The sequence below is a fragment of the Rattus norvegicus genome, chromosome 10 (genome assembly GCF_036323735.1).
Source record: "Rattus norvegicus strain BN/NHsdMcwi chromosome 10, GRCr8, whole genome shotgun sequence".
Taxonomy (NCBI): Eukaryota; Metazoa; Chordata; class Mammalia; order Rodentia; family Muridae; genus Rattus; species Rattus norvegicus.
In genome coordinates, this window is record NC_086028.1 from 90841970 (window position 1) to 90866804 (window position 24835).

Consider the following 24835-nt stretch of genomic DNA (forward strand, 5'->3'; position numbering starts at 1 on the left):
GACCATTTCCTGCTTCCTGTACTTTTCCTTTTCCTTTAAAAAAAATTTCTATGAAGAATTTATGCCACTATTAAACCATGGGAGGTTAAGGCAGGACAGGCCTGGATCACAAAGAGGGTGAGATTCCTCCAAAGACAGGTTGGCAGGAACCCAGCCTGATTTTTTTGTTTGTTTGTTTTTGTTTTTTCATTGAATACTCAGGATCTGATGGAAAAAATTAACCCAGGAAAAAGTTGAAATGGGCCTACAATTCCTGTGACCAATGGAAAATGCTAATTGAGCATTTTCTCTTTTAGAGACCCAGGTCTCACATCCTAGGCCAGCTTTGAAATTGCTTTGTAACCTGAGGATGACCTTGAGCTTCTGACCCTCCTGCCTGTCTCCTAAATGCTGGAATATGTCGCTGGTCCTGGCTTGTGTGGTTCTGGGGACAAACCCATGGGTCCATGCACACAAGACAAGCACTTTATCAACTGAGCTGCATCCAGGGTACATTTTTGCTGTTTTGTTTTTTAAGTAAGGCTTTCCTATGTAGACCAGGCTGGCCTTGAACTCAGAGTTCCATTTGCCTCTACCTCCCCAGTGTGGGGATTAAAGGCCCTGAGTCCAGTGCTTTTAATAGAATGGCTCCATGCAGTCCACAGTCCACAGAGCTGTGGTTATTATATAAAGAGCGGTAAGAGTGGCTGCACTCCAGCCTACAGGCAGTGATGGTGTTGGAACATGTCTGCAGTCCACTTGAGGAGGAGGGAGAGGAGGAGGATAAATAAGGAACCAACGAGAAAGAGGGGATTAGGGTTGGGGTGCAGATAACAGAGATTGCCTCCAGCACCACCAGTGGCTTGACCACTGCTGTACTGGCTAATCCTCCTGCCATAGCCCAACACGGGCAGGTATCAGCCGCAAAGCCCCGTGGGGGCATCCTGGGAGACCCACAACTGGCAGTGCGGTCAGACGATGGGTGGCTGGGCTCCTGCCCTTTCCTCACAGACTTCTGGCTTCATGTGGCCATAGGCACACTTGACGAAGTAAGAAGACCCCAAGGGCTCAAGGTGCTGGGGCTTCAAAGGTCCATCCACCGGCTTAAGTCCACCTCTCCCTTCATCCCGTGTGATTCTTTCTGGCCCCACTCTCTTATTAAAGGATAGTCATTCCAGTGCATACACAGTCACTTGTCAAACAGGGGCCATTATCAGCAAACACCTTTACTTCCCGGCTTGCCTTCAGGAATGCACACACACACACACACACACACACACACACACACGCGCGCACACACACAGAGGCAGAGCTGATATCTCAGAGTGTGACCGCTCACAGGCTCTCCAGGGTGCAATGCCCTGCTTCTTGTGCACAGCTTGTTTGCTTGAGCAGAGAATGCCCTCTCACAGTGCATGCACTTAACTATGGCCGTCTTGCATACCTCTGTTTCGGGGCAGGTCGCTCTAGAGACTCCTTCACTCACAATTCCACTGACGACCACTTAATCACTGTTTGCCTTTGACACTAAGGAGTCACGTGACTTAGGCATCACGTGGTGTCCGCGGCTGCGCGCCATGCTCCTCCCAGAGCTGGACTTACCCTCTCTCTGGAAGCCCGCCTGTAGTTGAGGGTCATGAGTTCTGCGAACCTCTGCTCATACAGGTGGAGCAGCAGCACCAGGTACAAGCCTGAGTTCATCAGCTCACTCTGTGCCTGCATGCAGAAGACAGAGTCCACAAGTTATCTCTGAAATATTCACAAGCTCAGCCACAGGGCGGAAGGTAACAGTGTAGAGGAAGCAAGAAAGGGGGCAGCATGCGTGTGGATGGGGTGGGGATGTGGGCGTGGGCAGGGGAGCCCTAGTCCAGAGGAAGGTCTGCCTGAACCGAGCGGGAGACCCAGGGTGGCAGAGCACAGCCACTCTCCTGAGGTTCTCTGCCACCCAGGGGAGGAGGCTCGGAAAGTTCTATCCCATGGACGTTTGAGAGACTTCACTAAACCCTGTGCTGCGGGTTGTACAGGGCAGGATGCCCCAGGGCTTGCTGCTGGACCTGATTCCCCCACGTCAGAGAATGAGCCCTGGTCACAAACAGCTATGGCAGAGGCTGTAGTGAGAGACTGGCTGAGTGAGACATTCGTCAGAGATGTTTTTGATGGCAGGTGGCAGGAGGGTGTTAATGACAGTGTGTGTACACTCGTGCACTTTTGAATGTGTGTATGTGTGTGTGTGGTGTGTGTGTGTGTGAGTGTGTGTGGTGTGTGTTGCATGTGTGTGTGAGTGTGTGTCTGTGTGAGTGTGTGTGGTGTGTGTATGTGTGTGTGTGTGTGTGTGGTATGTGTGAGTGTGTCTGTGTGAATGTGTGTGAGTGTCTGTGTGAGTGTGTGTGAGTGTGTGTGTGGTATGTGTGTGAGTGTCTGTGTGAGTGTGTGTGAGTGTGTGTGTGGTATATGTGTGTGTGTCTGTGTGAGTGTGTGTGTCTGTGTGAGTGTGTGTGAATGTGTGTGTGGTGTGTGTGGTGTGTGTCTGTGTGAGTGTGTGTGTGGTATGTGTGTGTCTGTGTGAGTGTTTGTGTGCGTGCACGCCTGGCTGATGTGGCTAGTGTATGCTGGCAGGTATTCATCTTGCATTTTTTTTTCTTTTCTTTTTTTCAGAGCTGGGGACCGAACTCAGGGCCTTGCGCTTGCTAGGCAAGCGCTCTACCACTGAGCTAAATCCCCAACCCTCATCTTGCATTTTTTAAAAAATGTATTTATTCCTTGAGTATTTTATACATTTATACAACATATTTTGCTCATACCCACACCTCCATTTTCCTACTAATCCCATCAGACCCTTTCCTAAAACCACTTCCCAACTTTACATCCCTTTTTTGTTTCTTATCTTTTATGACCCACCAAGTCCGGTATGTGCATGAGTATGAGGCCATCCACTGGAGCATGGGACTCCTCCCAAGGACCACACTCCTGAGTAAAACCGGCTTTCCTGGGTCAGCAATCGGCTGCCAATAGCCCTTCTGCTAGGGGTGGGATCTGATGAGTCCTCCCCGACCCCTACCAGCATTTGGGATTTTCACAAACCTTATGCACAGGCTGGGAAGATGGTGAGGTGGGAACCAGATTAGGCAGAAACAGTTTAGACATTATATTTTCTCCTGTCGTTCTGTGTCTGTCTCTCTGTCCTCTGTCTCTCTGTCTCTCTGTGTGCCTGTGTGTGCCTGTGTGTGTGTGTGTGTGTGTGTGTGTGTGTGTGTGTGTGTGTGGCTTGTGTCTTTGTCAGGAAAGCTCTCAGAAGACACACTTTACAACCTTGTTACATGGGTGTGTTTCATTTTCCTAGACCTTCCTTTGCCCAGGTAACAGGCTCTGGACCTCAGTTCTGTTTAGTTCTTCATGAACATAGCGATGACCTCACCTCACCCAAGGCCCCTTCCACCTGCTTGTCTAGTCCTGTTGGCCCCTCTAGAGGGGGTACCTAACTAGGGTCTCGGCTGTTGCTGGGAACCTCGGGGCCCTTGCTCAGTCTTTCTTTGGTCTGTTGTTTCCATGAGTTTATTCTGTATATGGGTCATCTCTCAGCCTGGCATGGTCTATAACTTTGTTATAGTTTTCAGTGACGTAACTTCCTGTGGGAGCCTCATTTGTGCTAGGCATTTACTCTCTGGCTCTTAAATACTTGTCTGTTTTGTACTCCATATCTTGTCCTTGCAAATGCTTCTGCCATTTGTTGGCTTCTGCATTTGTTTTCTTCTTTCTGGAGCTTGAACCAGGAGCTGCAATTCGAGGGTGGGACGTCCTGCCTGTAGCTCTGTAGTTCCTTGGTTGTGCACCATGCCCCTTCCCCACCCATCCCTCCCAGGAGCACTAGGAAGGACTCCCCTCTGCAAGGGGAGGAGGGGGATGGCACACCCCATCATCCCCATCAGTCCTCCCACCAAATCCCATGGGTGGTGGTGCTCCAGGATAAGCCAGCCCGTGCTCAGGGAGCCACTCAGCCACAGGGGACGAAGATCCTCTGCCGAGGTCAGGACCTTTTACAGCATCCTTGGCAAGGTCAGAACTGTTGATGGTGCCCAGGTTAGCAAAGCACAGACTTGACAGGGCGGCCTCCTCGGGCAGCTGTCTCCTTCCGGCAGCTACTGAGGTGCTTTGTTGGTCATCCCCCTGCTCCCGGATGAGCAAGGGCAGCTCAGGAAGCTGGAGCAGAATCCAAGTCTCCTAGGACCAGGTGGCGGCCAGGAAGGACTCAGAAGCTGAGCAGGGATCGATGTGCCCTTCCTCCTGTATTTGGCTATCTCCGGCTCTCGGTGTGACAAGTGGCCTCAAGGTCACTTCACTGAAACTCACTGTCCAGGAGTCCTAAACTCCTGTTTTTGCCTTTGATTGTGTGTGTGTGCACGCGTGCTCTTCTGACTTCTACCCCAAACAGGCATCTTGCTTTTTCATTCACATTTTCCATTTTATCTGTATCCACCTTCCAAAGCCGCCTCCTCCAGGAAGCCTTCCTAATGTACCAAATCTTACCCCCCTCTCTGCCAGAGGGTTTTCTCTCCTTGCTGGGGTCAGGAGTAGGGCTTTCGGAGTCGACTCTGTGGCATGAAACAGCAAAGCAACCAGCTACAAAATGGCTTGGACTGGTTGGGGTTGTCGAAGCATTCAGGAGAGTCATTTACTTTTTATGCCTTAGTGAGGCCTGGAGGCATGCAGATGGGAAAATACCCACTAATGTTTTCTGCAGATAATTTGAAAAGTCACTTCTAGTAGATTGGCCTCTTCTCTGTTCTGTGGGTGGGAACCTGTCACTCAAGCCATAAATATCCCCTGCCTGAGGAGCTGCTGACTTGGGCTCCGCTGGCCAATCAGTGAGGCGCGTTACCATGCGCCCACTGCATCAGACTGTCCCCGGGGATCCTGGGAATCACGTTTTGAAGTTATTCGTTGGTGCCACCCTTGACCCGATCTAGGTCACTCTGCCTCTCATGCTGAGCTCCTTCTGTCATCACCGGCCTGTGGAACGGGCTGGGGACACAAGGGCGAGATGGCATGGGGCACTGCAGACAGGACCTCTGGCAACCTCTCTGTCTAGTATCCATTACCCCCCCCACCCCCCACCCCCCCCACCCCCCACCCCCCCCACCCCCGCCCAGCTCCTATCTCTTGGTTTCTTTCTTTTTTTTTTTTTTTTGGTTCTTTTTTTCAGAGCTGGAGACCGAACCCAGGGCCTTGCGCTTCCTAGACAAGCGCTCTACCACTGAGCTAAATCCCCAACCCCTCTTGGTTTCTTTAAAATTAATAATTACTACACATGTGTGTGTTTGTGTGTGTGTGTGCGTGCATGCATATGTGCATGTCATGGAACACAAGGAGAGGTCAGAGGAAAACTCTGTGGAGCCAGTTCACCCCTTCCATCGGTTCGTGGGTGGAACTGAGGTAGCCGGCTGAGCTTAAGAGACAAGAACCTTTATTAGAGGAGCCATGCAGCCTGCCCGTCCTTTGACAGTCATTGTGGTCAAGATTGTCTCTGATGGAAAGTGCCAGCATCCAGACCACACAGGGCTGAAGCTGACAGCTGGCTCCGTGTTTTATGAAGCCTTAAGTGTGTTCCAGAGAGGCCCCAGGATCTCAGGGTGATAGTTGTCCACGGCTGAGATGGGAAGGCAAGGTCAGGCCTGTGCTTCAGAGAAGTGACTGTCAGAGGCCACCAGGACCCTTGAGTGCCACAGCAAATGTGCAGGGGTGCATCTCTGGAAGTCGATGGGTGTGGCTCCTAAAGTGCTCTCCCGTGAGAGGGGTGGCCCAGGGCCCTCGACGCTGTGGCTTTAGGTAAACAATTTTCTCTGTGCAACGTGAGGGTGACTCCAATTCATAAAAGGGGACAGGTAACCTCTGTTCTGCCTGTTTCCTGCAGGCGTTATGTAAATTGAGCTAACACAGGTGGCCTTGATAGTTTGCAAAACAAATACGTGCTGAGGGGGCAAGGACAGAGAGTGAGATTTCAGGAACACTGTGCCTGAGGTCTGTGGACAACCCTTCTGCACCTGGACTCCTGGGGTCTGGCCCAGTGCCTGGGGCACAGTGTGTACAGAGCAAACACATGCACAGGTGAACCAAGTATAAAACCTCGGTTTTTCCACAGCCCTTTCTCTGACAACCAATACTGCTCACTTGTATTCTTCATTAGAAGGTAGCCTTGTTGGTCTTGGGTATCCCAGCACTGTGTGGGTGTTGGGGGGGGTACACAGTAAGTGCTCAATAAAAAGCTTTGGCGGCTAACCTTTTAGAGTATGGATGCGTTCCCACAGTTGAAAACAAATGACACCTGTCCCCTTTCAGGCCAATGGAGCCTCTGGGGTTACACTTGGGCATCAGTATTTGAACAGGGAGAAAGACTTGCAACTAAAAGGCTACAAGCTGTCATCTGGGGTGCCAAACCAAGGGGGACTTCTGCATGGTTCTGTTGTTGCCGCTGTGGGGTGTTTGTGTAGCTCACGCTGGTCTCAAACCTGCTATGTAGCTGTCAAAATGTTTGCAGAAAAAGACCTGGATACAGGCTAATGACATAAGAGTTGAATTAAGTCCCCTCTAAGGGAGACTTTTGGGCTAACAATGATTTTATCCTTTCAGATTTATGTGCTTCACGATCGTGGTTATTAACTTTGGGAGAATATGTTTTAAGGGAGGGTGGCTTTGAGTTATAATGGTAATGCTGGGCAAAATTTAGTGACAAATATTTATTAACTGCTTATTTTATAATAACAAGTATTACTGCCTCTAGATCAGAACCATGTATTACGATACAGATCGAGGCACAAATGCAAAACACATATGCAATTTGAAAAATTACAGCAGCCACGTGAGAGTTTTAAAAACCAGTGAAATTAGTATGAACAAGGTATTTTATTAACCCAGTACAACTAAACCATCATTTCAATGTATAATTATAGCTATATGTTGCTTAAGCCCAGGGACACATTCTGGGAAATGTGTTGCTAGGTGATTTAATTGTGTGACCAACCATCAGCATGTTCTCACGCAAGCCTAGATGGTAGAGCCTGCATACACGGGGACCTCGTGGTAAGAAGCACACACGTGTGCAAGTCCAGTGTTTGTGGAGAGGTTGTTAAGCTGGGGGGTTAGACTCCAAAATTATCACTGTGACATTTATCTGTTTATTTACTTACTTATTGGAGTGTGTACAGGAGAGTGTGCCACAGTGCACACGAGGAGGGCAGAAGCAGCTTTAGGGGGTCAGTTCTCTCCTTCCGCCAAGTGGGTCCTGGGGATTGAACCCAGGTTGTCAGCCTTTTGCTGCAAGCACCTTTAGCTAGTGAGACAACTAGCTGGCCCCAGCGTATGGCTCTTAATTTTTGGTATTCATTGTTTCAGAAATTCTCCATTTTGCTTCCAATTCAATTTTGAAGACAACATCATTGGGTAGAGATTTCTAGGCTGGCAGGCTTTTAAAGTGTTTTCATTCTACTCTTACATGGTTCTTGAGAAACTGCATTTTAAAACATTTATATTGATTCATGTGTATGAGTGTTTTACGTGTGTGTGTGAGTGTGTGTGTGTGTGTGTGTGTGTGTGTGTGTGTGCTGGTCTGGAGGGTGAATGTGATCCCCTGGAGCTGGACAGTTAGGAGCCCCAATGGGTACTGGGAACCGAACCCTGGTCCTCTAAAAGAGCAGAGTTAGTCCAAGGCTCTTCTGTGAGACCAACCTCCCTTGCTTGGCCCCTGTTGGTAGGTGGTGAAACCTTTGGGAAGGGGGACCTAGGGGAGGTCCTTAGCCACGCGTGCGCTTGAAGGAGGGTGCTGAGTACCTTTTCTCCCTCTGCTTCTTAGCTCCAAAGGTGAGCGGTTTGTTCCACTAAACTTCTGCACAGAGGGCTGCTCTCACCAGAGGCCCAAAGTAATGGGGCTCAACCTTAGAGCTTAGCCTCCAGAGTCAGGAGCCAAAACAGAGCTTTTTGAGTAACACTCTGGCTGTGAAGCATGAAGTGCAAACCTTCTCTGGGGAGTGAAGTGGAAATTTTAAGGGTTCTGTGGAAAGTCAGTTGGATGGTGTTTTGCTGGGGCAAACACGTGTTAAAGTGGACATGGGTGTGAAAGGTCAAGGCCGACTCATGAGGGACGTTTCACTGAAGCAGACACAGGAGAGAGGATGCTCTGCTAAGGACACATGATAAAGGATGCTTTGCTAACAGCACACATGTATTGGTCCACCTTACACTGTGTAGGTGAGCTGCATTTGCTGGGCTCCACAGAGAGACATGGACCTCCTGGTGCTGAGCTGCAGTTTGCTGCAGCTTCTGCAGATTCCAGCTGACTGGATGCATGTGCTGAGGCAAGGCTTGTGCTGAGGCAAGGCACATGGAGGACACACAATGTTTGGAGGGCATAAATAGGACTCCATGGAGTGACAGACAGAGCTTGGCTTGCTGGTACAGCCAGCTGTGCAATGCTTGTGGCTCAATGATCTTCACTTCCCTGAGAGAGGCACAGCTGAGAACTCCTGGTGGTCCCTCCTGCTGGCTCGAGCAGAGGCTGAGGCCTGGCTGTCTCTGCTAGGTCCAGTCACTGCAGTTGCTACCCTGACTCTACTGAACTGGACTGCTGGTGTATCAGTGTCTGTGAGTGGATCGAGCTGCCACTGCCTGCTAACCTGTGAACTGAATTGCAGATTTCCAGACAGCACAGACAGGAGTTCCTCCACAGAACCTTTCTGAACAGGTCCACTTCCCCTCCCTACCATATCCTTTCTCATTTCACTTCCTCTAGTAGGTGGTGAGTTACAAGGGAGGTTAAAACGTTTAAGAACCGTCATTAAAAATAAGGTTTGAGAAAAATTAAAGTTACGGGGGAGAGGACAGGATGAAGAAGTAAAGGACAGGTCAGGGTACACTGGGGCCTCTGCTCCTTCACGACCGGGCAGAGTGAGTGGCCTCGAGCGGCAAGAAGGCTGCTCAGCCCGACACAGCTTAGTAGCTAGTGCTGCTGCGAACTTTAGGAGTCTGACCCGAGCGGGTTTATTTTAGGCATATTTAAGCACAGCACAATTTGGTGGAAACTTTTCTGCTGATAATTAACTCAATTCTGCGTGCACAATAAAGCATATGTACATCTCCCTGAGGAACAAAGTAAGCTCAGTACAGATCAGCCTGGAACCCTCGCAATGCTTTGTGAAGTCCATACGGACGGGACCTACAGATTAAGAAAAACAGGGTCTGATGCAGGAAAGTCACGGTCACACCAGGCTAGAAAACACATCTGCTTCAGCCTTCTGGGTGAATGACAGCTACTGCATTCCTTCCTGGAGGGAACAACCCTAGGTGCTAACACTGCCGGCTCCTCTAGTGCTCATCACAAGCACGAAGACTTCCGTGATTTCCACAAAGGCATGTGTGAATACGACCAAAGTACAGTCACCTGTATGGAAATGTTTCTTTCTGAAATTTTTTATTTTTATATGTGTGAGTGTTTGCCGTCTGTATACCCCATGCACGCCTGCCATCTGTAGGGGCCGGAAGAGGGCATCAGATCTCCTAGGACTAGAGTTACAGATGGCTGTGAGCTGCCATGTGGGTGCTGGGAACTGAACCTGGGTTCTCTTCCAGTTCAGCCAGTGCTCTTAACCACTGGGTCATCTTTCCATTCCTAAATTGGTTCCTATGCTAAGTAAGAACACCAATAACTTGAAAATCCACAAGAAGCTGGGAGGCTAATCTAACCCTATTGTTCAAAGGATCTTTGGGAGGGGAGAGGCTCAGATGAGGACCCAAGACTGTGTCCTGGGTGGACTTATAAGAAGGAGAAAGATCAGAACACAGATGCACACATGTGCCCACACATGCACACTCTCTGTCCCTTCTCATGTGATGCCATGTTCTGCTTCAGGAATCTGCCAGCAAGTAGACTATCACCAGATATGGGCCTTGAACCTAAGAAATGATCTACACGAGCTTTCTGATCTACACGAGCTTTCTGTGTGTGTGTGTGTGCTCAGCATGGACAGTCACTACTACCCCTGTAGCCCTCAACCTGTTTTCTTAAAGTTTCCTAGCCTCACACATGTTGCTATAGTATTGACAAATGGATGAAGGAATTGTCCTAGTTAGGGTTTCTATGGTTGCAATGAAACACCATGACCAAAGGGCAAGATGGGGAGGAAAGGGTTTATTTGGCTTACACTTTCAGATCACAGTCTATCCTGGAGGATAGGAACTCAAACGGGGCAGGAACCTGGAGGTAGGAGCTGATGCAGAGGCCATGGAGGGATGCTGCTTACTGACTTGTTTGTTGTGGTTTGCTCAGCCCCCTTTCTTATAGAACCCAGGACCACCAACCCAGAGACGACATCACCCACAGTGGGTTGGGGACTCCTCATTTAATCACTGATTAAGAAAATATCCTACAGCTGGATCTTATGGCCACATGTACTCAAGTGAGGTTCCCTCCTTTCAGATGATTCAAGCTTGTGTCACGTTGCCAGATTACTATCCAGGATGGGAAGTATAAATTTAATATAAAATTATATAATATTTTGCCTTTTATCAAGTATTCTATCTAGTGTGTATTTATCACACACACATGCATTGATTAAAACCAGCCACCTTCTCATTAGCCACGTGTGGCTTGTTGCTTCTCTATTGGAGAGTGGAGTTCTAAATAAGAGATTGTTTGCCTGAGAATTAAGTGATTAACTTTTGCCGTGGGCATAAATCACCTTCCCACCCGAGGTTAATTAACTTTTTCACATTTTCAGCAATGTAATCCAAAGGCCCCAGGAGAGTTTTCTCCACTTATCCCATTCCCCAGTTCCCCGGGGGTTAAAAAGCCTACAGTAAGCGTTTACTCCATGCCTATTAGCCTTAGGTAATGCTGCTCCTCATTACCCAGGTTACTTGATATTTAAGTCGGGGGACCATTTCCTCCAAGACCTTGAGTTTATTTTCTGTTGTTATTAAATAACTTTGGCAAATTTGGGCATGGGGCCTGCCCAGCCTTTCTTGCTGTTTCTACCAGTTCAGTTGGCTATTCCAGCTTCCCCTTGTCTCCCTAACAGTAGGCGGATGTCAACCCAGGACGGCAAGACTTCTCAGTGCTCCAGTTTTCTGGTTTAGTGCGCACCTTCTCAAAGAAGCCACCAAACAGACTCCGACCCATGTCACACTTGGGCTTCCTATAATCCGTAGACCAGGGAGAGCAAGTTGCTTTCTGCTCAAACTTTTAAACTACTTATTTATTTTTTTTTGGTTCTTTTTTTTTTTTTTCGGAGCTGGGGACCGAACCCAGGGCCTTGCGCTTCCTAGGTAAGCGCTCTACCACTGAGCTAAATCCCCAGCCCCAACTACTTATTTATTAAAGGTTTATTTTATCTATATGTATGAATACGTGCCTGTATGTATGCATATGTGTGTACCTTTGGTAACCATACATGCCAAAGGGTGCATTGGGTCCCACTGGAACTGAAGTTACAGTCATGAGCCACCATATGGGTGCTGAGAACCCAACCAGATCCTCTTGAAGAGCAGCAAGTGCTTTCAACCATTGCGCTCTCTCTAGATCCTCTGCCTACTCTGTCTCAGGGAGAAAGTGGCAGTGATAAGTCTTACCCGGGATTGCTGGTGCTTGTGGTAGAATTCGGTCATGTTGAAGTCATCCAGGTCGACCAGTAGGCCTTGCTTACACATCTCACAGGTCTTTACAGTGCTTAGATCTGCCCCTGGAATCAAGGGTAAGGATCATATTTAAGAAGGTAGATCAGAAGTTCTCTCAGCATGCGTGCACATGCACACACACACACACACACACACACACACACACTTTTATATTATGTGCAACCCTGATTCTGTTTGTGCCAGTACTTTGGACAAGTGCTATTTTGAGATTGAACTTGTGTCCATGTTATGAATTCCAAGCTTCAGTGGTTTTCATTTGAAGTCAGTCATCTTCTGGAGAGAATGACCTTGACCCTGAGTTCTGAACATCGTTTTCCCTCTGTGGTCATTTACTGTTTGAGTTTCAGGCAGGTGAAATCTCCATGACTTCTAAATAACAGGCCTTGTTTCTATCTAAATATGTAAACATAATGGTTCATAAAATTGAAATTGCTACACAGAAGTGAATCCTCTCTAACACAGGCCTTTGCAACAGGGGTGACTGTTGGACTTACAATCTCCCTCACCCCTTGCAGACCCAACACAGTTCTGCAATAAATAGATTAGTACCAGATTCACAGCAATGGCTTTGGCTACCAGATTTACCTTTGCTCACACCCAAGAAAAGGGAGCAAGGGCCTAGGTGTGGATTCTAGTGACAACGGTATCTGAGGCCAGCAGAAGCCTGAAGTCAGGCTCATTTGAGAAAAGGAAGAGAAGGCTCGCTGTGCTGAAGTACTTACGGAAATGAGACCAGTGCTGTTTCCCCAGGGCAGAAGGGAAGCCACAGAACCATTGCTATTCTGTGGAAGTGGGAGTGCTGCGCAGTTCCACCAGTTTAGTTGCAGGGCTCAGTTTGGGTGTCTGACTAGAAAACCCCTGATACCTGCATCTATTTAGTGAGCAGGGCTTTGCAAGGTTACACAAGCTTATACCTCAGTTCTAGGTTTCTACTGTGGATACAAGGAAATAATAAATCGTAAGGACGTTAAAGGGCAGGGGGGAGCTGGTCTCCCTTTCTACATTTTGTTTGCTTGTATTTCCTTCTCCTCCTCTTCATCTTCCTCCTTCTTCTACCCCCGCCCCCCACTCCACTGGACATCCGTGTGTCTTCCATTCTCACCCTGAACATATTTAAGCACCAAAAAAAGCATCATATTTACGTATTTAATTTGCTTCCCCCGTTTTTCTTATTGGCCTGTGCTACATGTTTGATTGGCTTGAACCTCTAGCATGAGAAAGCCTTCTCTCGGCTGCTGTAGGATGCAGGTCCTTTAAGCAACATGGCCACATGGTCATCAGATCAGTCGTGCCTTCTTGTGAGCATCCATCCTGGCAGAGGGGTTGGGGGGGTCTGTTGACAGCAGGCAGTGGGGAAGTCACCGGATGGACCCGCACAGTTTCTGGCACTCCTCCTAGCCATCTGTATGCAGTTCCATCCCAGATCCTAACATATACAGGTTGGGGAAGGGGAATCAGAGAGGGGTTCCATTTTTGTGGCTATGGGTGAAGACTTTGCAGTGCACCTGCTCTGGGGTCACCCGAGATGCTGCTTGTTCATGCGCTGTGAGTAAAGCCCAATAAACTTACTGCTTCTCCAGGTTAAATTTGGCGGAATCGTTCTTTGCTTCGTCACTGGGACCTTATAAAGAGATGCATTGTTTGTATTTCCCCGGGGAGGGAGTAGCGACAGCAATGGCAGAATCATTTGCAATCCAAGTCTTCTCAAACGTCCCCTCCCCCAATTCGGATGGAGTTCTTTGCTTGTGGACATGGACTTAAGCATTTAAGGATTGACTTGCTATTTCTTGAGGAAGGGAAGATGCACCCATGAAGGGAGAATGTCAGTATTATTACCTCCATGGCATGGTAGAGGTGGACAGCTACAACTGTGGGGTTGGGGTTATGCTCTAGACCTACTATCCAGCCAGAGTCAGACAGGTAAGGATACAGAAGAGGACCTAATCAGGGCCTGGCTGAGGAGTATCAATCCCAGGGAGTGTGATCTGAGAGACATACTGGGAGTTTTTTACTTGACCACCATTATGGAACCCTTCAGTTAACCTCCTCCTCCTCTAGCTCCTTCCTCCTTATAGAAGGGAAAGAAACCTACTGTCTGCCAAGAGCACTACAACCAACCTCCTCTGTGTGTGTGTGTGTGTGTGTGTGTGTGTGTGTGTGTGTGTGCGCGTGTGTACTGAGCTTGGCACTTCCTAGGGGACTCGAGAAGGGGCTTCACACCCAGCTATGGGATCAGTCTGACAAAAGTGCCACGTGTGAAACTCTTCAATAGAGATCTAGAACATCAGAGTGATACTCTTCTTACCCATCTGGCAAACAGGCAGAATTGCTTGCACTCTTTTTAAAGAAGGATTTTATTTACGAGGATGTGTATGTACACATGTCCTGCATGGGCCAGACGGGAGCAGCAGGTCCCCTGGAGCTGGAGTTACAGGTGGTTTTATAAGGTGCCTGATGTGGGTGCTGGGAACTGAACTTGGGTCCTCTTCAAGAGTAGCAAGTACTCTTAACCATGGAGTCATCTCCCCAGCTCCTGGTGGGGCTCTGAGGTGACACTGCTCCTCATCGATGGAGCAGCTACTAACTGGACAAGGGTGCCATATGCTTGCTGAGGGTCTAATGGCAATCTGTCTTCTTCATTCCTTCTCAGAGGTGAGCTTTGGGCAGGCCTCAAGCAGGAGACATTGTTTCCAAGATTCTCCCAGATTTAAGCAAGCGTGCGCGCGTGCGCGCGCGCGCGCACACACACACACACACACACACACACACACACACACCATTTGCTTACCCTCCCATCACAGCATTTATAAGCGAGAATCCTGGGCTTGGCAGTGTTTCTCTGACAGCGAGCCTCTGACAAGGCTCCCAGGCCCACACTGTGGCATCTCAGATTAATTATACACCGCCTCGCGTTCACCACCACACACTCACGTCTCCTGTCTCCACCTACCTGATGTTATTTTCACTTTCAGCCACTTTTTCAGGCACTCTTGGTGAACAAACTGCAGACTTCCCACACAGCCACAAGGCTCCAGGAGGGGGTTGGCTGGGGAACCCCCCGCTATCTGACAGATCCGACACAAGTCTCCCTCCTCCTCCGAGTCCTCCTCCAGGAGACTAAACAGAAAACAAGGCCCTGTGACCAGGAGTCCCCACATTTGCTGTTTCTACAAATATGGTTTCCCAGGGTATTCACAGGAGAAGGAAGAAGGAGCAGTCCCCATGCTTTGTTTGCCTGGTCTTCTGGGGCTTGCCCACTATTCCTTCCAACCCTGTAAGGATTTCTCTAGATGGGGTTATTGATCCTTGATTCTCACATTCTCGTAATAGGCTTCTATGAGCTCAGTGGGAGGGACCAGCACCTCTAATGAAGAAGTAAGGACTGAGATGGGGCATGTAACTCAGTGGGTGTTTGCCTCGCTTGTTGAAAGGTCATAGCTTCAATTCCCATCAGTATAAAAGGTGGGAGAGGGGAATGAGGGATTAGTCCTATAGCAAAGGCTGAGCCCTTATCTCTGCCTTGCCACCTTGAGGAAGTTGGCTGCAAAGGCTAGTAACTTTAAATTTTCTGTGTTTGCGTGCGTGTGTACGTGCATATGCACATGGAGGCTAGATGTTGATATTGGGTGTCTTCTTCCCTGCTCTCCACCTTATTACGGCTGTTTTCCTTCCTGAGAAAGGACCTCACTGTGTAACTTGGCTGGCCCGGAACTTGCTACATAAACCAGTTGGGTCTCAAACTCACAGAGATTGGCCTACACTGACCTCCCGAGTGCTGGGAGTAGATGCATATGCCACCATGCCAAGCTGTCCCATCTGTTTCACCTTAGTTTTTAAGGCAAGGTCTCTTACTGGACCTGGAGCATACTAACTGGCTAGCCTGGCTGGCCAGCAAAGTCCAGGGCGTGTCCTGTCCTTGCCTGGAGTTTCACGTAGATGCGGGAGATTCGATCTCAGACCCTCGTAGGACCATAGTACGCACCATACTGACTCAGCTGTCTCCCCAGCACCTAGAAATTCCTTAAAAGGCAATTCTACAATGCATACTATGAGCTTAGGCATGTGTGCTCCCTTTGATCGCAGGTGTGTGCGTGTGGAAGCTGTTGTAGGTAAAGCCAGGACAGCTATGCTCCGAAAGGAGACTCATCCACAGGTGATGAACATTTCATATAAAACCAGCCATCCTTAAAAAATTGATATAATACTGTAAGGCTTAAAACAGCATTGAAAATACAAAGCCTGAAATGAGAGGAGTGGAAATGTTATTCACAGTCAAAACTATTTTCTACATAGGAAAGCCAAACAGTCTACAAAGTACTGTACGCACACAATAAGAGCGTGTAACAAAACAGAGAAAATAAAAATTATAGTCAGTTGCATTTCTGTACATGAGCCACAAAGAGTTAGAATTGAAAATTCCATTTCAATAGCAAACAACAGCAAATAAAGACCTAGAGATGAAGCAAAGGGCTTTTGTTAAGAAAATGACAGACACAAGAGCAGAGCGAAGCCATGCAAATCAAGAATGGGGTTTCCGGGGGTTGGGGATTTAGCTCAGTGGTAGAGCGCTTGCCTAGGAAGCGCAAGGCCCTGGGTTCGGTCCCCAGCTCCAGAAAAAGAAAAAAAAAAAAAAAGAAAAAAGAAAAAAAAAAAAGAATGGGGTTTCCAAGTGGTCAGCATTGCTGGACCAGCACATAGGTTCGGTGTAATTCCAGTGAGACATCCCCAGCCAGCAGACTCTTAAGTGTACAGTAAAGGGTGCTCTAGCGAACTTGGGGAGGAAGGCTTTGGCAGACATTGGTGTGCTGTGACACCAGGTCAGAAAAGGCAAAGGAGACCAATGGAGTTTGCCCAGTATCTGTAGATCATAGGATGGATGATGATGGTGGCTGTGTAGACCGGCAGGGACAATCTCAGGACAACGACTTCACAAGGGGGGAAACCCCACAAAATGCCCAACATTTGGGAGGCAGAGGCTAGCAGATCCCTTATGCTTTTGAGGTCAGCCTGATCTACAGAGTGTGTTCTAGGCCAGCCAGAGTTGCTGGCCGTACTATGTCAAAATAAATAAATCTTTTTTTTTTTTTACAAACATTTCCTAAAATGGACATTTTTGAAATGTTGTTAGGCATTGTTATATACAGTGAAAGGGAATACACAATCAAACAAATACTCATTGAATGAGAGATGTTAATGCAGGGGCCCATGTTGAGAAGCCCTTGCATTTTACAAGAAATGAATTGAGTTCAACGACATCACTTTGGGATGGTTGGAGTCTAGACATCTGACCAGGATGTCTGAAGTTACATTTGGGGGTTGGTGGTGATGGGTGAGTATGGGGGTCTCTTGGTCTTAACCATGGATGGTCTTCTTGTAGCTTGTTTAACCATGAAAAGAAAAGACGGTAAGAATAAGAAAGCTCTTAGCAGGGTAGACGTGGAGCCATCTGTGATTCCAGACCCTGAGGGGGGGGGGGAACCGTGGCTAGCTAGACAGGCTGAAACTGGAGGGCTCTGGTTCAGTGAGAGAACCCATCTCAATAAACAAAGTGGTCACTGAGGGAAGAATTCACCTGATGTCAAGTTCAGGTCTCTGTATGCTCATGCATGCACAAGCAGCTACGTACATATACACACTGAGGCACAAATGCACACACATGCATGTGCACACATATGTGCACACACACAAGAGGATTGTGTATGCAATCTGTTTTATTTCTCCTTTCTTTTTCCATTTTCAATTCATTGTGGTGAAATTTTCCTGCTTGCAAATGGACATCAATCGGGTAATTCATGGCCCAGAGGAGCCATACTGACATGTACAAAGAGGGCACATGCTCCAAGAATCAATTTCCAGATCCTTAAGCCAAGATTTGGGCACAGTAAACACCCTATCATAAAAGAGATGGTAGAATTCTGACAGTGTTTAATGAAGGCTTTAAAAAGTATCCAGTTTCGTAGCTGTGAAATATCCCAAACTCTCCTCTGGAGGAAGGAAAGGTCAAAGAAAAGGGCAACTCAAAAAAGGATCTTGTTTTTCTCTCTCATGCATGAGAGAGAGAGCAAGAGAGAGCAAGCGCAAGAGAGCGCACACTTAGCATGGAGGCAGTTGGTCCTCCAGCCCCACCCTTAGGAGGACGGGGTAACTATGGTAACTGTTTGGAAGGTTTAAATTCTACAACTGCTGGTTGGATTTGCAGGAAGTCTCAGGAGAGAGAGCTGTGAACTTCAAGAGCTGAATGGTTCCTTCTCTGGGGAGTTAGCAACCTTTTCATAAAATAAAATAAAATAAATTCCCAGCTAATTGCTGGGGAGAGGGGAGAGCCCCTGTGCCACCAGGCATCCTTGTGTTTCTGGAGATTTGCCTTTTGTGTTTATTTATTTAAGAATATTCTCTTCCTCATCTCTCCCCCATCCGCCCCCACTCTGTTCGATAGTGTAAGTGTGGAGAGGTCAGAGGGCACCTGAGGAGAGTCCCTTCTCTCCCACTGTATTTATTGGTCTTGGGGATGAAACTCAGCTCCTAAGACCAAACCTTTACCACTGAGCCATGTGGCTGGTCCTCGCCTTTCTTAAGTATTCAAGAAAAAAAGACACTTTAGGGGGTATACGCATGAATCTGAGTGGGAGCACCAAATTCCTCTTTGTATGTACACATCTTTTAGGGATAACAAAATAGGGATGATTTTCTCAAAATAATCAATCTCGTTAACAAGTCAGGGAAGAACATGGCTGCGTTAAAGTTCCCACATTTCTCTAATAAAAGCAATGGTTATCTCAGCACGGGGCAGGGGTGGGGGCGGAATGGGGGCGTGTATAGTTACAACAAATCCTTACCTTTCTTGCAATTTCCTGAGTTTCTCAGGGTCTGCCTTTATTTCTGTGGCCTTTTCATCCATGACACCAGAGACTCTAACGCTGGTCCCGTTATCATTCTGACTTGCAAAATCAGACACCGCAAAGAAAGTAAAAGGTATATTTTCTTGCAGGGACCCAGGCATGTAGAAATGGCCTTGTAAATGTCTTCTTGTAGGAGAGCTAGGGGAGTCCCCCAAGGCCATGCTGCTTTGTGGATTTGGTAGATCTGACAGGAGTGGAGACTCCTGAGCTTGACTAGTCGAAGCCCTCTCCTCTTCTCCCTGGGTGTCCTCACTGTGGCTCTCCGAGGCGGCCGACGGATTTCTGTTTCTGATAGGTGAGAGTGGCCGGCGTACATTGAACCTTAGGTTTTCCTCCAGCTCTGCACTTGGAACTAGGATAGATGACACGGACAAGCTTGCTGGGATGTCATCTATCACAGCAGAGTGGAACAGTGACCCGTGAGCATTGTAGGATGGATTCACGGACGCTCTTGGAGCTGTGGGTCTCCCAGAAAGTAAGCAGTCGAACGAGTTCCTGGAACCACTTAGGTAACGTTGCCAGTCTCTCTCGCAATTGTGAACAGCGGACCTGTCTTCCACGGCACAATTGTTGGACACATCTTCGGCACTGACTTGGGTGACACCATCAGATTTGGCGTCCCCTGGTACAGGGGTCTTCTCATCCTGGTCTCCACTGGGGTTGTCTTTAGCCAACTCCCTGGGTAGCCTGGTATCTTGGAGCATCCTTTGCCCGGGAGAAGACTGCTTTGTTGTTGGCTCCGTGACACTGGTTTTTCTTGGAGATCCAGGGTTGGGCTCACTCCGTCTTAAAGAATTTCCTCTGAGATTTTCAGCATTTTCCTCCACATTTCTATTCTGAGCAGCTGATGTCCCAAGAAAGCGGCTTCTTTTGTAGCTGGGAGGAGAGCGCATCCCAGCCAGCAGGAGCTCCTCTTCCGTGCGAGTCTCCTCTTCCGTGTCATAGTTCTCTTGTTCATTGTTTAATGATAATGCAGAATAAAAATCTTCGTCGTGGAACCTAAACGGTGCCCTTCTTGGTCCTACCACGGTGGCGGGGAGGAATGGAGGCACCGAGGACTCAGTCAGCACTTGAGAACCACTCATTGGCTGGAAGGTCTGCGAGAGGGCAGTGTGGGGCTCGTTCTGGGGACGAGCACTGGGGTCTCCTTTTTTCTGTCTCTCGAGGGGGGCTTTCCCGGCCACTCTCACGAGCTGTGAGGATGGGGCTAAGTTTCTTTTCTCTCGAGCTGGCCTCTTTAGCTTCATCTCATTTGCACTCAGCAGACTGTCTTGTTGGACAACGGGGTCTGTGTTGAGAGAAGACAGATTCTGTTGAAAGCACCCATGGGAGAGAGCTCCTCTCTGTCAAGCATGATGGTCTACCAAAGGCAACAACAAGATAGCCCTGGAGAAAGAAGAAAATTCATGCAGGCCTAGGGCAGGAGGCACCATGGGAGGGAAAGCTCACGGTGGGTTTCTCGTTACTGCCTCTGGATTCTCTTTCGTGAGGTTCACACTCACGCCCACAAGTTCACATATAGGCGTCTGGGTTCACACCTGTGGCCCTCACACTGGTTCTGGGGAAGGGATAACCACAAGTCACAGATTGTTTCAGGAGGAAGGAGCTCTAGACCAGCTCAGCCAAGGATGGCTAAACCTCTCTGTATTCAGCCGAAAGGAAAGGCAGCAGTGTGGGAATGACTATACAAAACCATCCAGGGGCTGAGGATTTAGCTCAGTGGTAGAGCGCTTACCTAGGAAGCGCAAGGCCCTGGGTTCGGTCCCCAGCTCCGAAAAAAAAAGAACCAAAAAAAAAAAAAAAAAAAAAAAACCATCCAGTCCTTTCTCATCCAAATCCCACCCGGATGTATGGATGGCATCCCTACGTCCTCCACTGCTTTTCCAAACCTCAACAAAAAGAAGACTCCAGAAGCTAGTGCCCAGGTACACGATGGTTCTGATGAAGCTTGCTACTGAGTGTAGATAAAAGTTATAAAATCTTGCATGAAGTTGTCATTCTTTGCCATTTGCCTCTAGTAAATGAATGACATCTGGCCACCCCAGAGTGTCTGCCTCTGGATTCTAAGGTGGAGGAGAAGGAGAGAGAAGGGGCTGGTCAAGTGTCCAGGGAGCCAGAGTTTTTATCAGTAAAGTCACTTATTCAAAACTTAACTTTGTAGGGATAAGGGGATGGCTCAGTCTGTAAGTGCTTGCCCGAGACCTGAGCTGGATCACAAGAACTCATGTAAAGTTGTCAGGGCTGGGAGTTTTGGGGGTGGTGTATACACTAATCCCAGACCTGGGGAGAGCAGACAGGATCATTCTGAAGCTCACTGGTCAGCCAGTCTAGCCTAACTGGTAAGCTTCGGGACATTGGGAGACCCTGTGCCTCAGGGAGATAGGTGATGTTCATCCATGGATGACAGTGGCACCCAACCTTGTCCTCTCCCCCTCACCCACATGCTCCTGCATACAGGCAAACACATAGACATTTTAAAAAACTTTGCGATGTACGAATAATAAGCACTTCTTACCAAGTAGTCACACTGATCACTTAAACCACCCCAGCCAGTTCATCCAGGGAAGGCTTGCAGCCCCATGAGCTGTACTCACACTCTCTCATAGAGGGTACTAAGGTTAGGGAAGGTTACATGACTTGCCCAAGGTCAGAGTCTTAGTAAGTGAAGTGAGCCAAGGCCTGCTAGGATTTTTGTTCTTTACCTTAAATGCCTTAAAAACTTCCACGGACTTTGCAATTTGCTCACCAAAACGAGGGCCATTGAGATCTATTGGGATGCATGCATGTGTAAGGGCTTTCATCCCATGTGGGTAAAAATTTGAAAGTGCTTTTGTGAGCCCCCTTCTTCTTATTCCCTTATTCAACCCCCTCTGCATTCCTCTTTGCTCTTCTGCAGATCTGATGAAGCTCTGCTGTCCTTGTCACTTGGTTGGCCTGTTGAGTGGACAGGATGCCATGGGAGCCCAAGGGTTCTTGATGACAGCTCTGCTGGGGAAAATGCAAATCCACTGAGCTGCCGGCTCAGCTGGGGCCAAGTCAATACTGCCTTTAATTGAGGTGCCTTGCAGGGGACTTTCTAACGTCCTAATAGTCTCTAAGCTTCTTTTATTATTAGCTGCACGGGACACTCAGCTGCACAGTGCAAATCTTTACACATCAGCCCTTCCAGAAATCAGTTAAACTGTCCTACTAGGCCCCTCATGGGGTTTATAAACCCCTGCACGAGATGAGTCAACAATTCAAAGACACTGAGCATCCAGCTGTCTGAGCTTGGATGGCCCAACCAGCTGGGTACTGAAATGATCCATGTGATAACCAATTGAATCTGGTGTGTGTGTGTGTGTGTGTGTGTGTGTGTGTGTGTGTGTGTGTGTGTGTAGAGGCCAACCTTAGCTCACACTTTATTTTTAGAGGCGGAGTCTCTCACTTGACCTGGAGGTCAGATGGCCAGGGAGCTTTAGGGATCTGCCCGTCACCGTTTCCCCAGCCCTGGGATTCAAAGTATGTTTGTGTTCTTCTACCCATTTTTAGGGTTGAATTCATGTCCTCCCACTTTCCAACTGGCCCCATCCCCCTAATTTCTTTTTTCTTTTTTCTTTTTTTCCGGAGCTGGGGACCGAACCCAGGGCCTTGCGCTTGCTAGGCAAGCGCTCTACCGCTGAGCTAAATCCCCAGCCCCTCCCCCTTATTTTAACATGAGAGGTGACATGAAGTCCAAGTATAGGATCTTTTGAGCATTTTGCAATTTGAATTTGAAAAGGACCTTCAAAATTAGTAAACAGTGCTGAGCCTGAGCCTTCTGCCCGCTCTGAACTCACCTGTCCATGAGAGGGCTGGTGAGGAGCTGCCCCGAGAAACAGCTCAGCCACCTGCTGAGGGAGACGAGAGACTTGGCTTCTGAAATACAGGATGCTGGGAACTTACAAGAACCCTGAGGTCATTTCACAGGAGCTGTGGAGCTGCCATGGTGTGACTCCGGCCTGGGACAGAAGTCTCAACTGTGTGCTGTGCATCTGAGGTTTCCTCAGACATACTGGGAATGTGTCACCACGATTCCTGGTCATCTTTAAAATTCAATCAGAGCTGCATGTGATCGTGTGTGTGTGTGTGTGTGTGTGTGTGTGTGTGTGTGTGTGTGTGAAATCGGGAGCAGACTTCAGTAGCTGTGGGCTGGGAATAAACACCCGATTGGTATGCCAGGGATGTGCTATTCATAGCCCTGCCTTGCAGCTCTGAGCCCTGCGTTGGCCCCAGCTGTGGGTTGAGTGCCCGCTGCCTCCAGGAGGTCCAGGCTCATTGAGGTGAGACTGGAAGAAGTATCATCTGGCCTCAGGACTATGCCTTTGGTCTTGGGCTTCCTTGTGAACTTTACCAGCACTGCCCTGGATTCTAACAATATATCCTCCTGCCCCCCCCCCTTTGGTTATAAATGTGGTCCATGTAGAAGATGAAATGGTCCCAGGCTCCCATAACCCAAAGCCCAGCGGAACATCGCTCAGGTACTGGAATTCAAGGGTGAGTTGAAAATTCAGAACCTCCAGGTTATCGTCACCCTGAAATAGTGTGGTGGCTCAGAGTTTGGACAGTGAGAAAAGTACCACGGGCCTCAAAACCCATTTTGTATTTCTCTTCCCATACCTACCTGCTCCCTGAAAACATGGGAACTTGTAACCTTTAACTAGAGGTATTGTTTAAACACACACACACACACACACACACACACACACACACACACACACACACACAAAGGTGGTTTACTGCTGTTCATACAAGTAGGCACTCTACTTTCTTTCCTTCAATATTCCTTTGCTGTTACTTTTCAAGAATACTGTCTAAATGTGGTTTAAGGGTATACTGTATCAATATGTCACAATGTCTTTGACTTTTCTTTTATTGCTCTGTGTGTGTGTGTGTGACAGAGAGAGAGAGAGAGAGAGAGAGAGAGAGAGAGAGAGAGAGAGAGAGAGAGAGAGGGAGGGAGAGAGAGACTGGACTGATGAGACTGGAATTGCCAGCTTGGAAGGTCTGAACCGTCCAGAGGTTTTTGTCACGTTGCCAAATTCCTTTGCAGACAGTTTGCGCCACACTGCCCTTCCAGGTGGGACAGGAAGGCATCTCTGTCACAGCAGGATCACCAAGCCACCTGTGTCACCAGCATCTGGCACAACACTGCTCAGGAAGTTAGTGACACTCACTGCCAATATCAACCATTATTTTAGAACCTTAGCCAATTTGGTAGGCTGAAGTTAACGCACATGTGAACTTACATTTATTGAGGCTACATTTAAGATACGTCTGCTAGTCACCTGGACGCCTGTGAAACAGTGTTAACTCCCTTTCCCCTTTCCCTTGTGTGTTCACGTGTAAATTTTTTTAAAAACTTGATTTCTTGGAGCTTCTGGATATTATCTTGGTCACATTTGTCCCAAATCTCCTCCAAGGATGATTCAAGTCACTGGCTCATACTCCGGAAAAGGAACTCAGGGCACACTATAATTGGGGGATGAGGGACCCCACTACAACGGCTGGAACAGATCCCCAGTGGACCCTGACATAAAGACACGTCCTGGGTACCGAGGGGGACTCATATAAACTTTATGTTTCACTCATGGAGAACCCTGTGTGTGTCCGGCACTGGACTATGTTCTATTCCACTGAGCCATCACAGAAATGCAACACAGCAGGATTCTTCATCTTTGTTTTAAGGTGAGAGAGCTGGAGTTTTGGAGGGACTGTGTGACCACCGGGACCCCACTGTTTGGAGGAAGAGGGGAATTAGAGTTTTGGAACTGCAGACTGCTCTAAGGCTTGTGCCCTTCCCTCCTGGAGATGCTCTGTCCCTTGAACCCTGAGGCTAGGTTGGCACCACAGGCTCATGGGTCCTCAAGTCCCAAGCCATCCAGGCACCCCTGATTCTTCTGTGTGTGCTCAGCACCATGTTTAAACGGATCTCACTTAAGCTGGAAGGCTGCTGTCTTTGGTTGGTAACAAGGTGTGGTGCCCATGGTTTCTCTCATGGAAGCTTAGCTGTGTCATGCCATCTTCGCTGAGTCCTAAGGAGGCACCACTGCAGGAGAAGGTGGCAGGGTTAGCTGGAGGCATGGTGTGGGCCTTCCGATGCCAGCTCAGGCTTGAAACTCAGAGAGGAAGGCTCCACTAAGCCACTCCTTTGAAACGAAGCCGGCTTTCCCTTTGAAGCTATTTCTTACACATTAAAAGATCTTGCTGGTGTGATTGCCCTGGATCTCAAGTGAAGAACTCCCTGAGGGGGGTGAGCT

The 24835-nt window shown here is 48.3% G+C and overlaps 1 protein-coding gene and 1 long non-coding RNA gene across 7 annotated transcripts in view; one reads left to right on the forward strand and one right to left on the reverse strand.

Annotated features, from left to right (window-relative positions):
* Marchf10 (membrane associated ring-CH-type finger 10) overlaps positions 1–24835 on the reverse strand; it is a 143054-nt gene that overhangs the window by 9323 nt on the left and 108896 nt on the right. For all 6 annotated transcript variants that reach the window (XM_039086143.2, NM_001013973.1, XM_017597338.3 and 3 more), the window contains 4 exons: positions 18495–19845; positions 14609–14775; positions 11593–11702; positions 1582–1695 (listed from right to left, as the gene is read on the reverse strand). In XM_039086143.2, coding sequence (XP_038942071.1) covers positions 1582–1695; positions 11593–11702; positions 14609–14775; positions 18495–19845 — 1742 coding nt within the window. The remainder of the gene's footprint in view (positions 1–1581; positions 1696–11592; positions 11703–14608; positions 14776–18494; positions 19846–24835) is intronic.
* Positions 1193–24363, forward strand: LOC120095189 (uncharacterized). The gene is made up of 2 exons (XR_005490477.2): positions 1193–1763; positions 24264–24363. It is a non-coding gene; the product is annotated as an uncharacterized LOC120095189 (long non-coding RNA).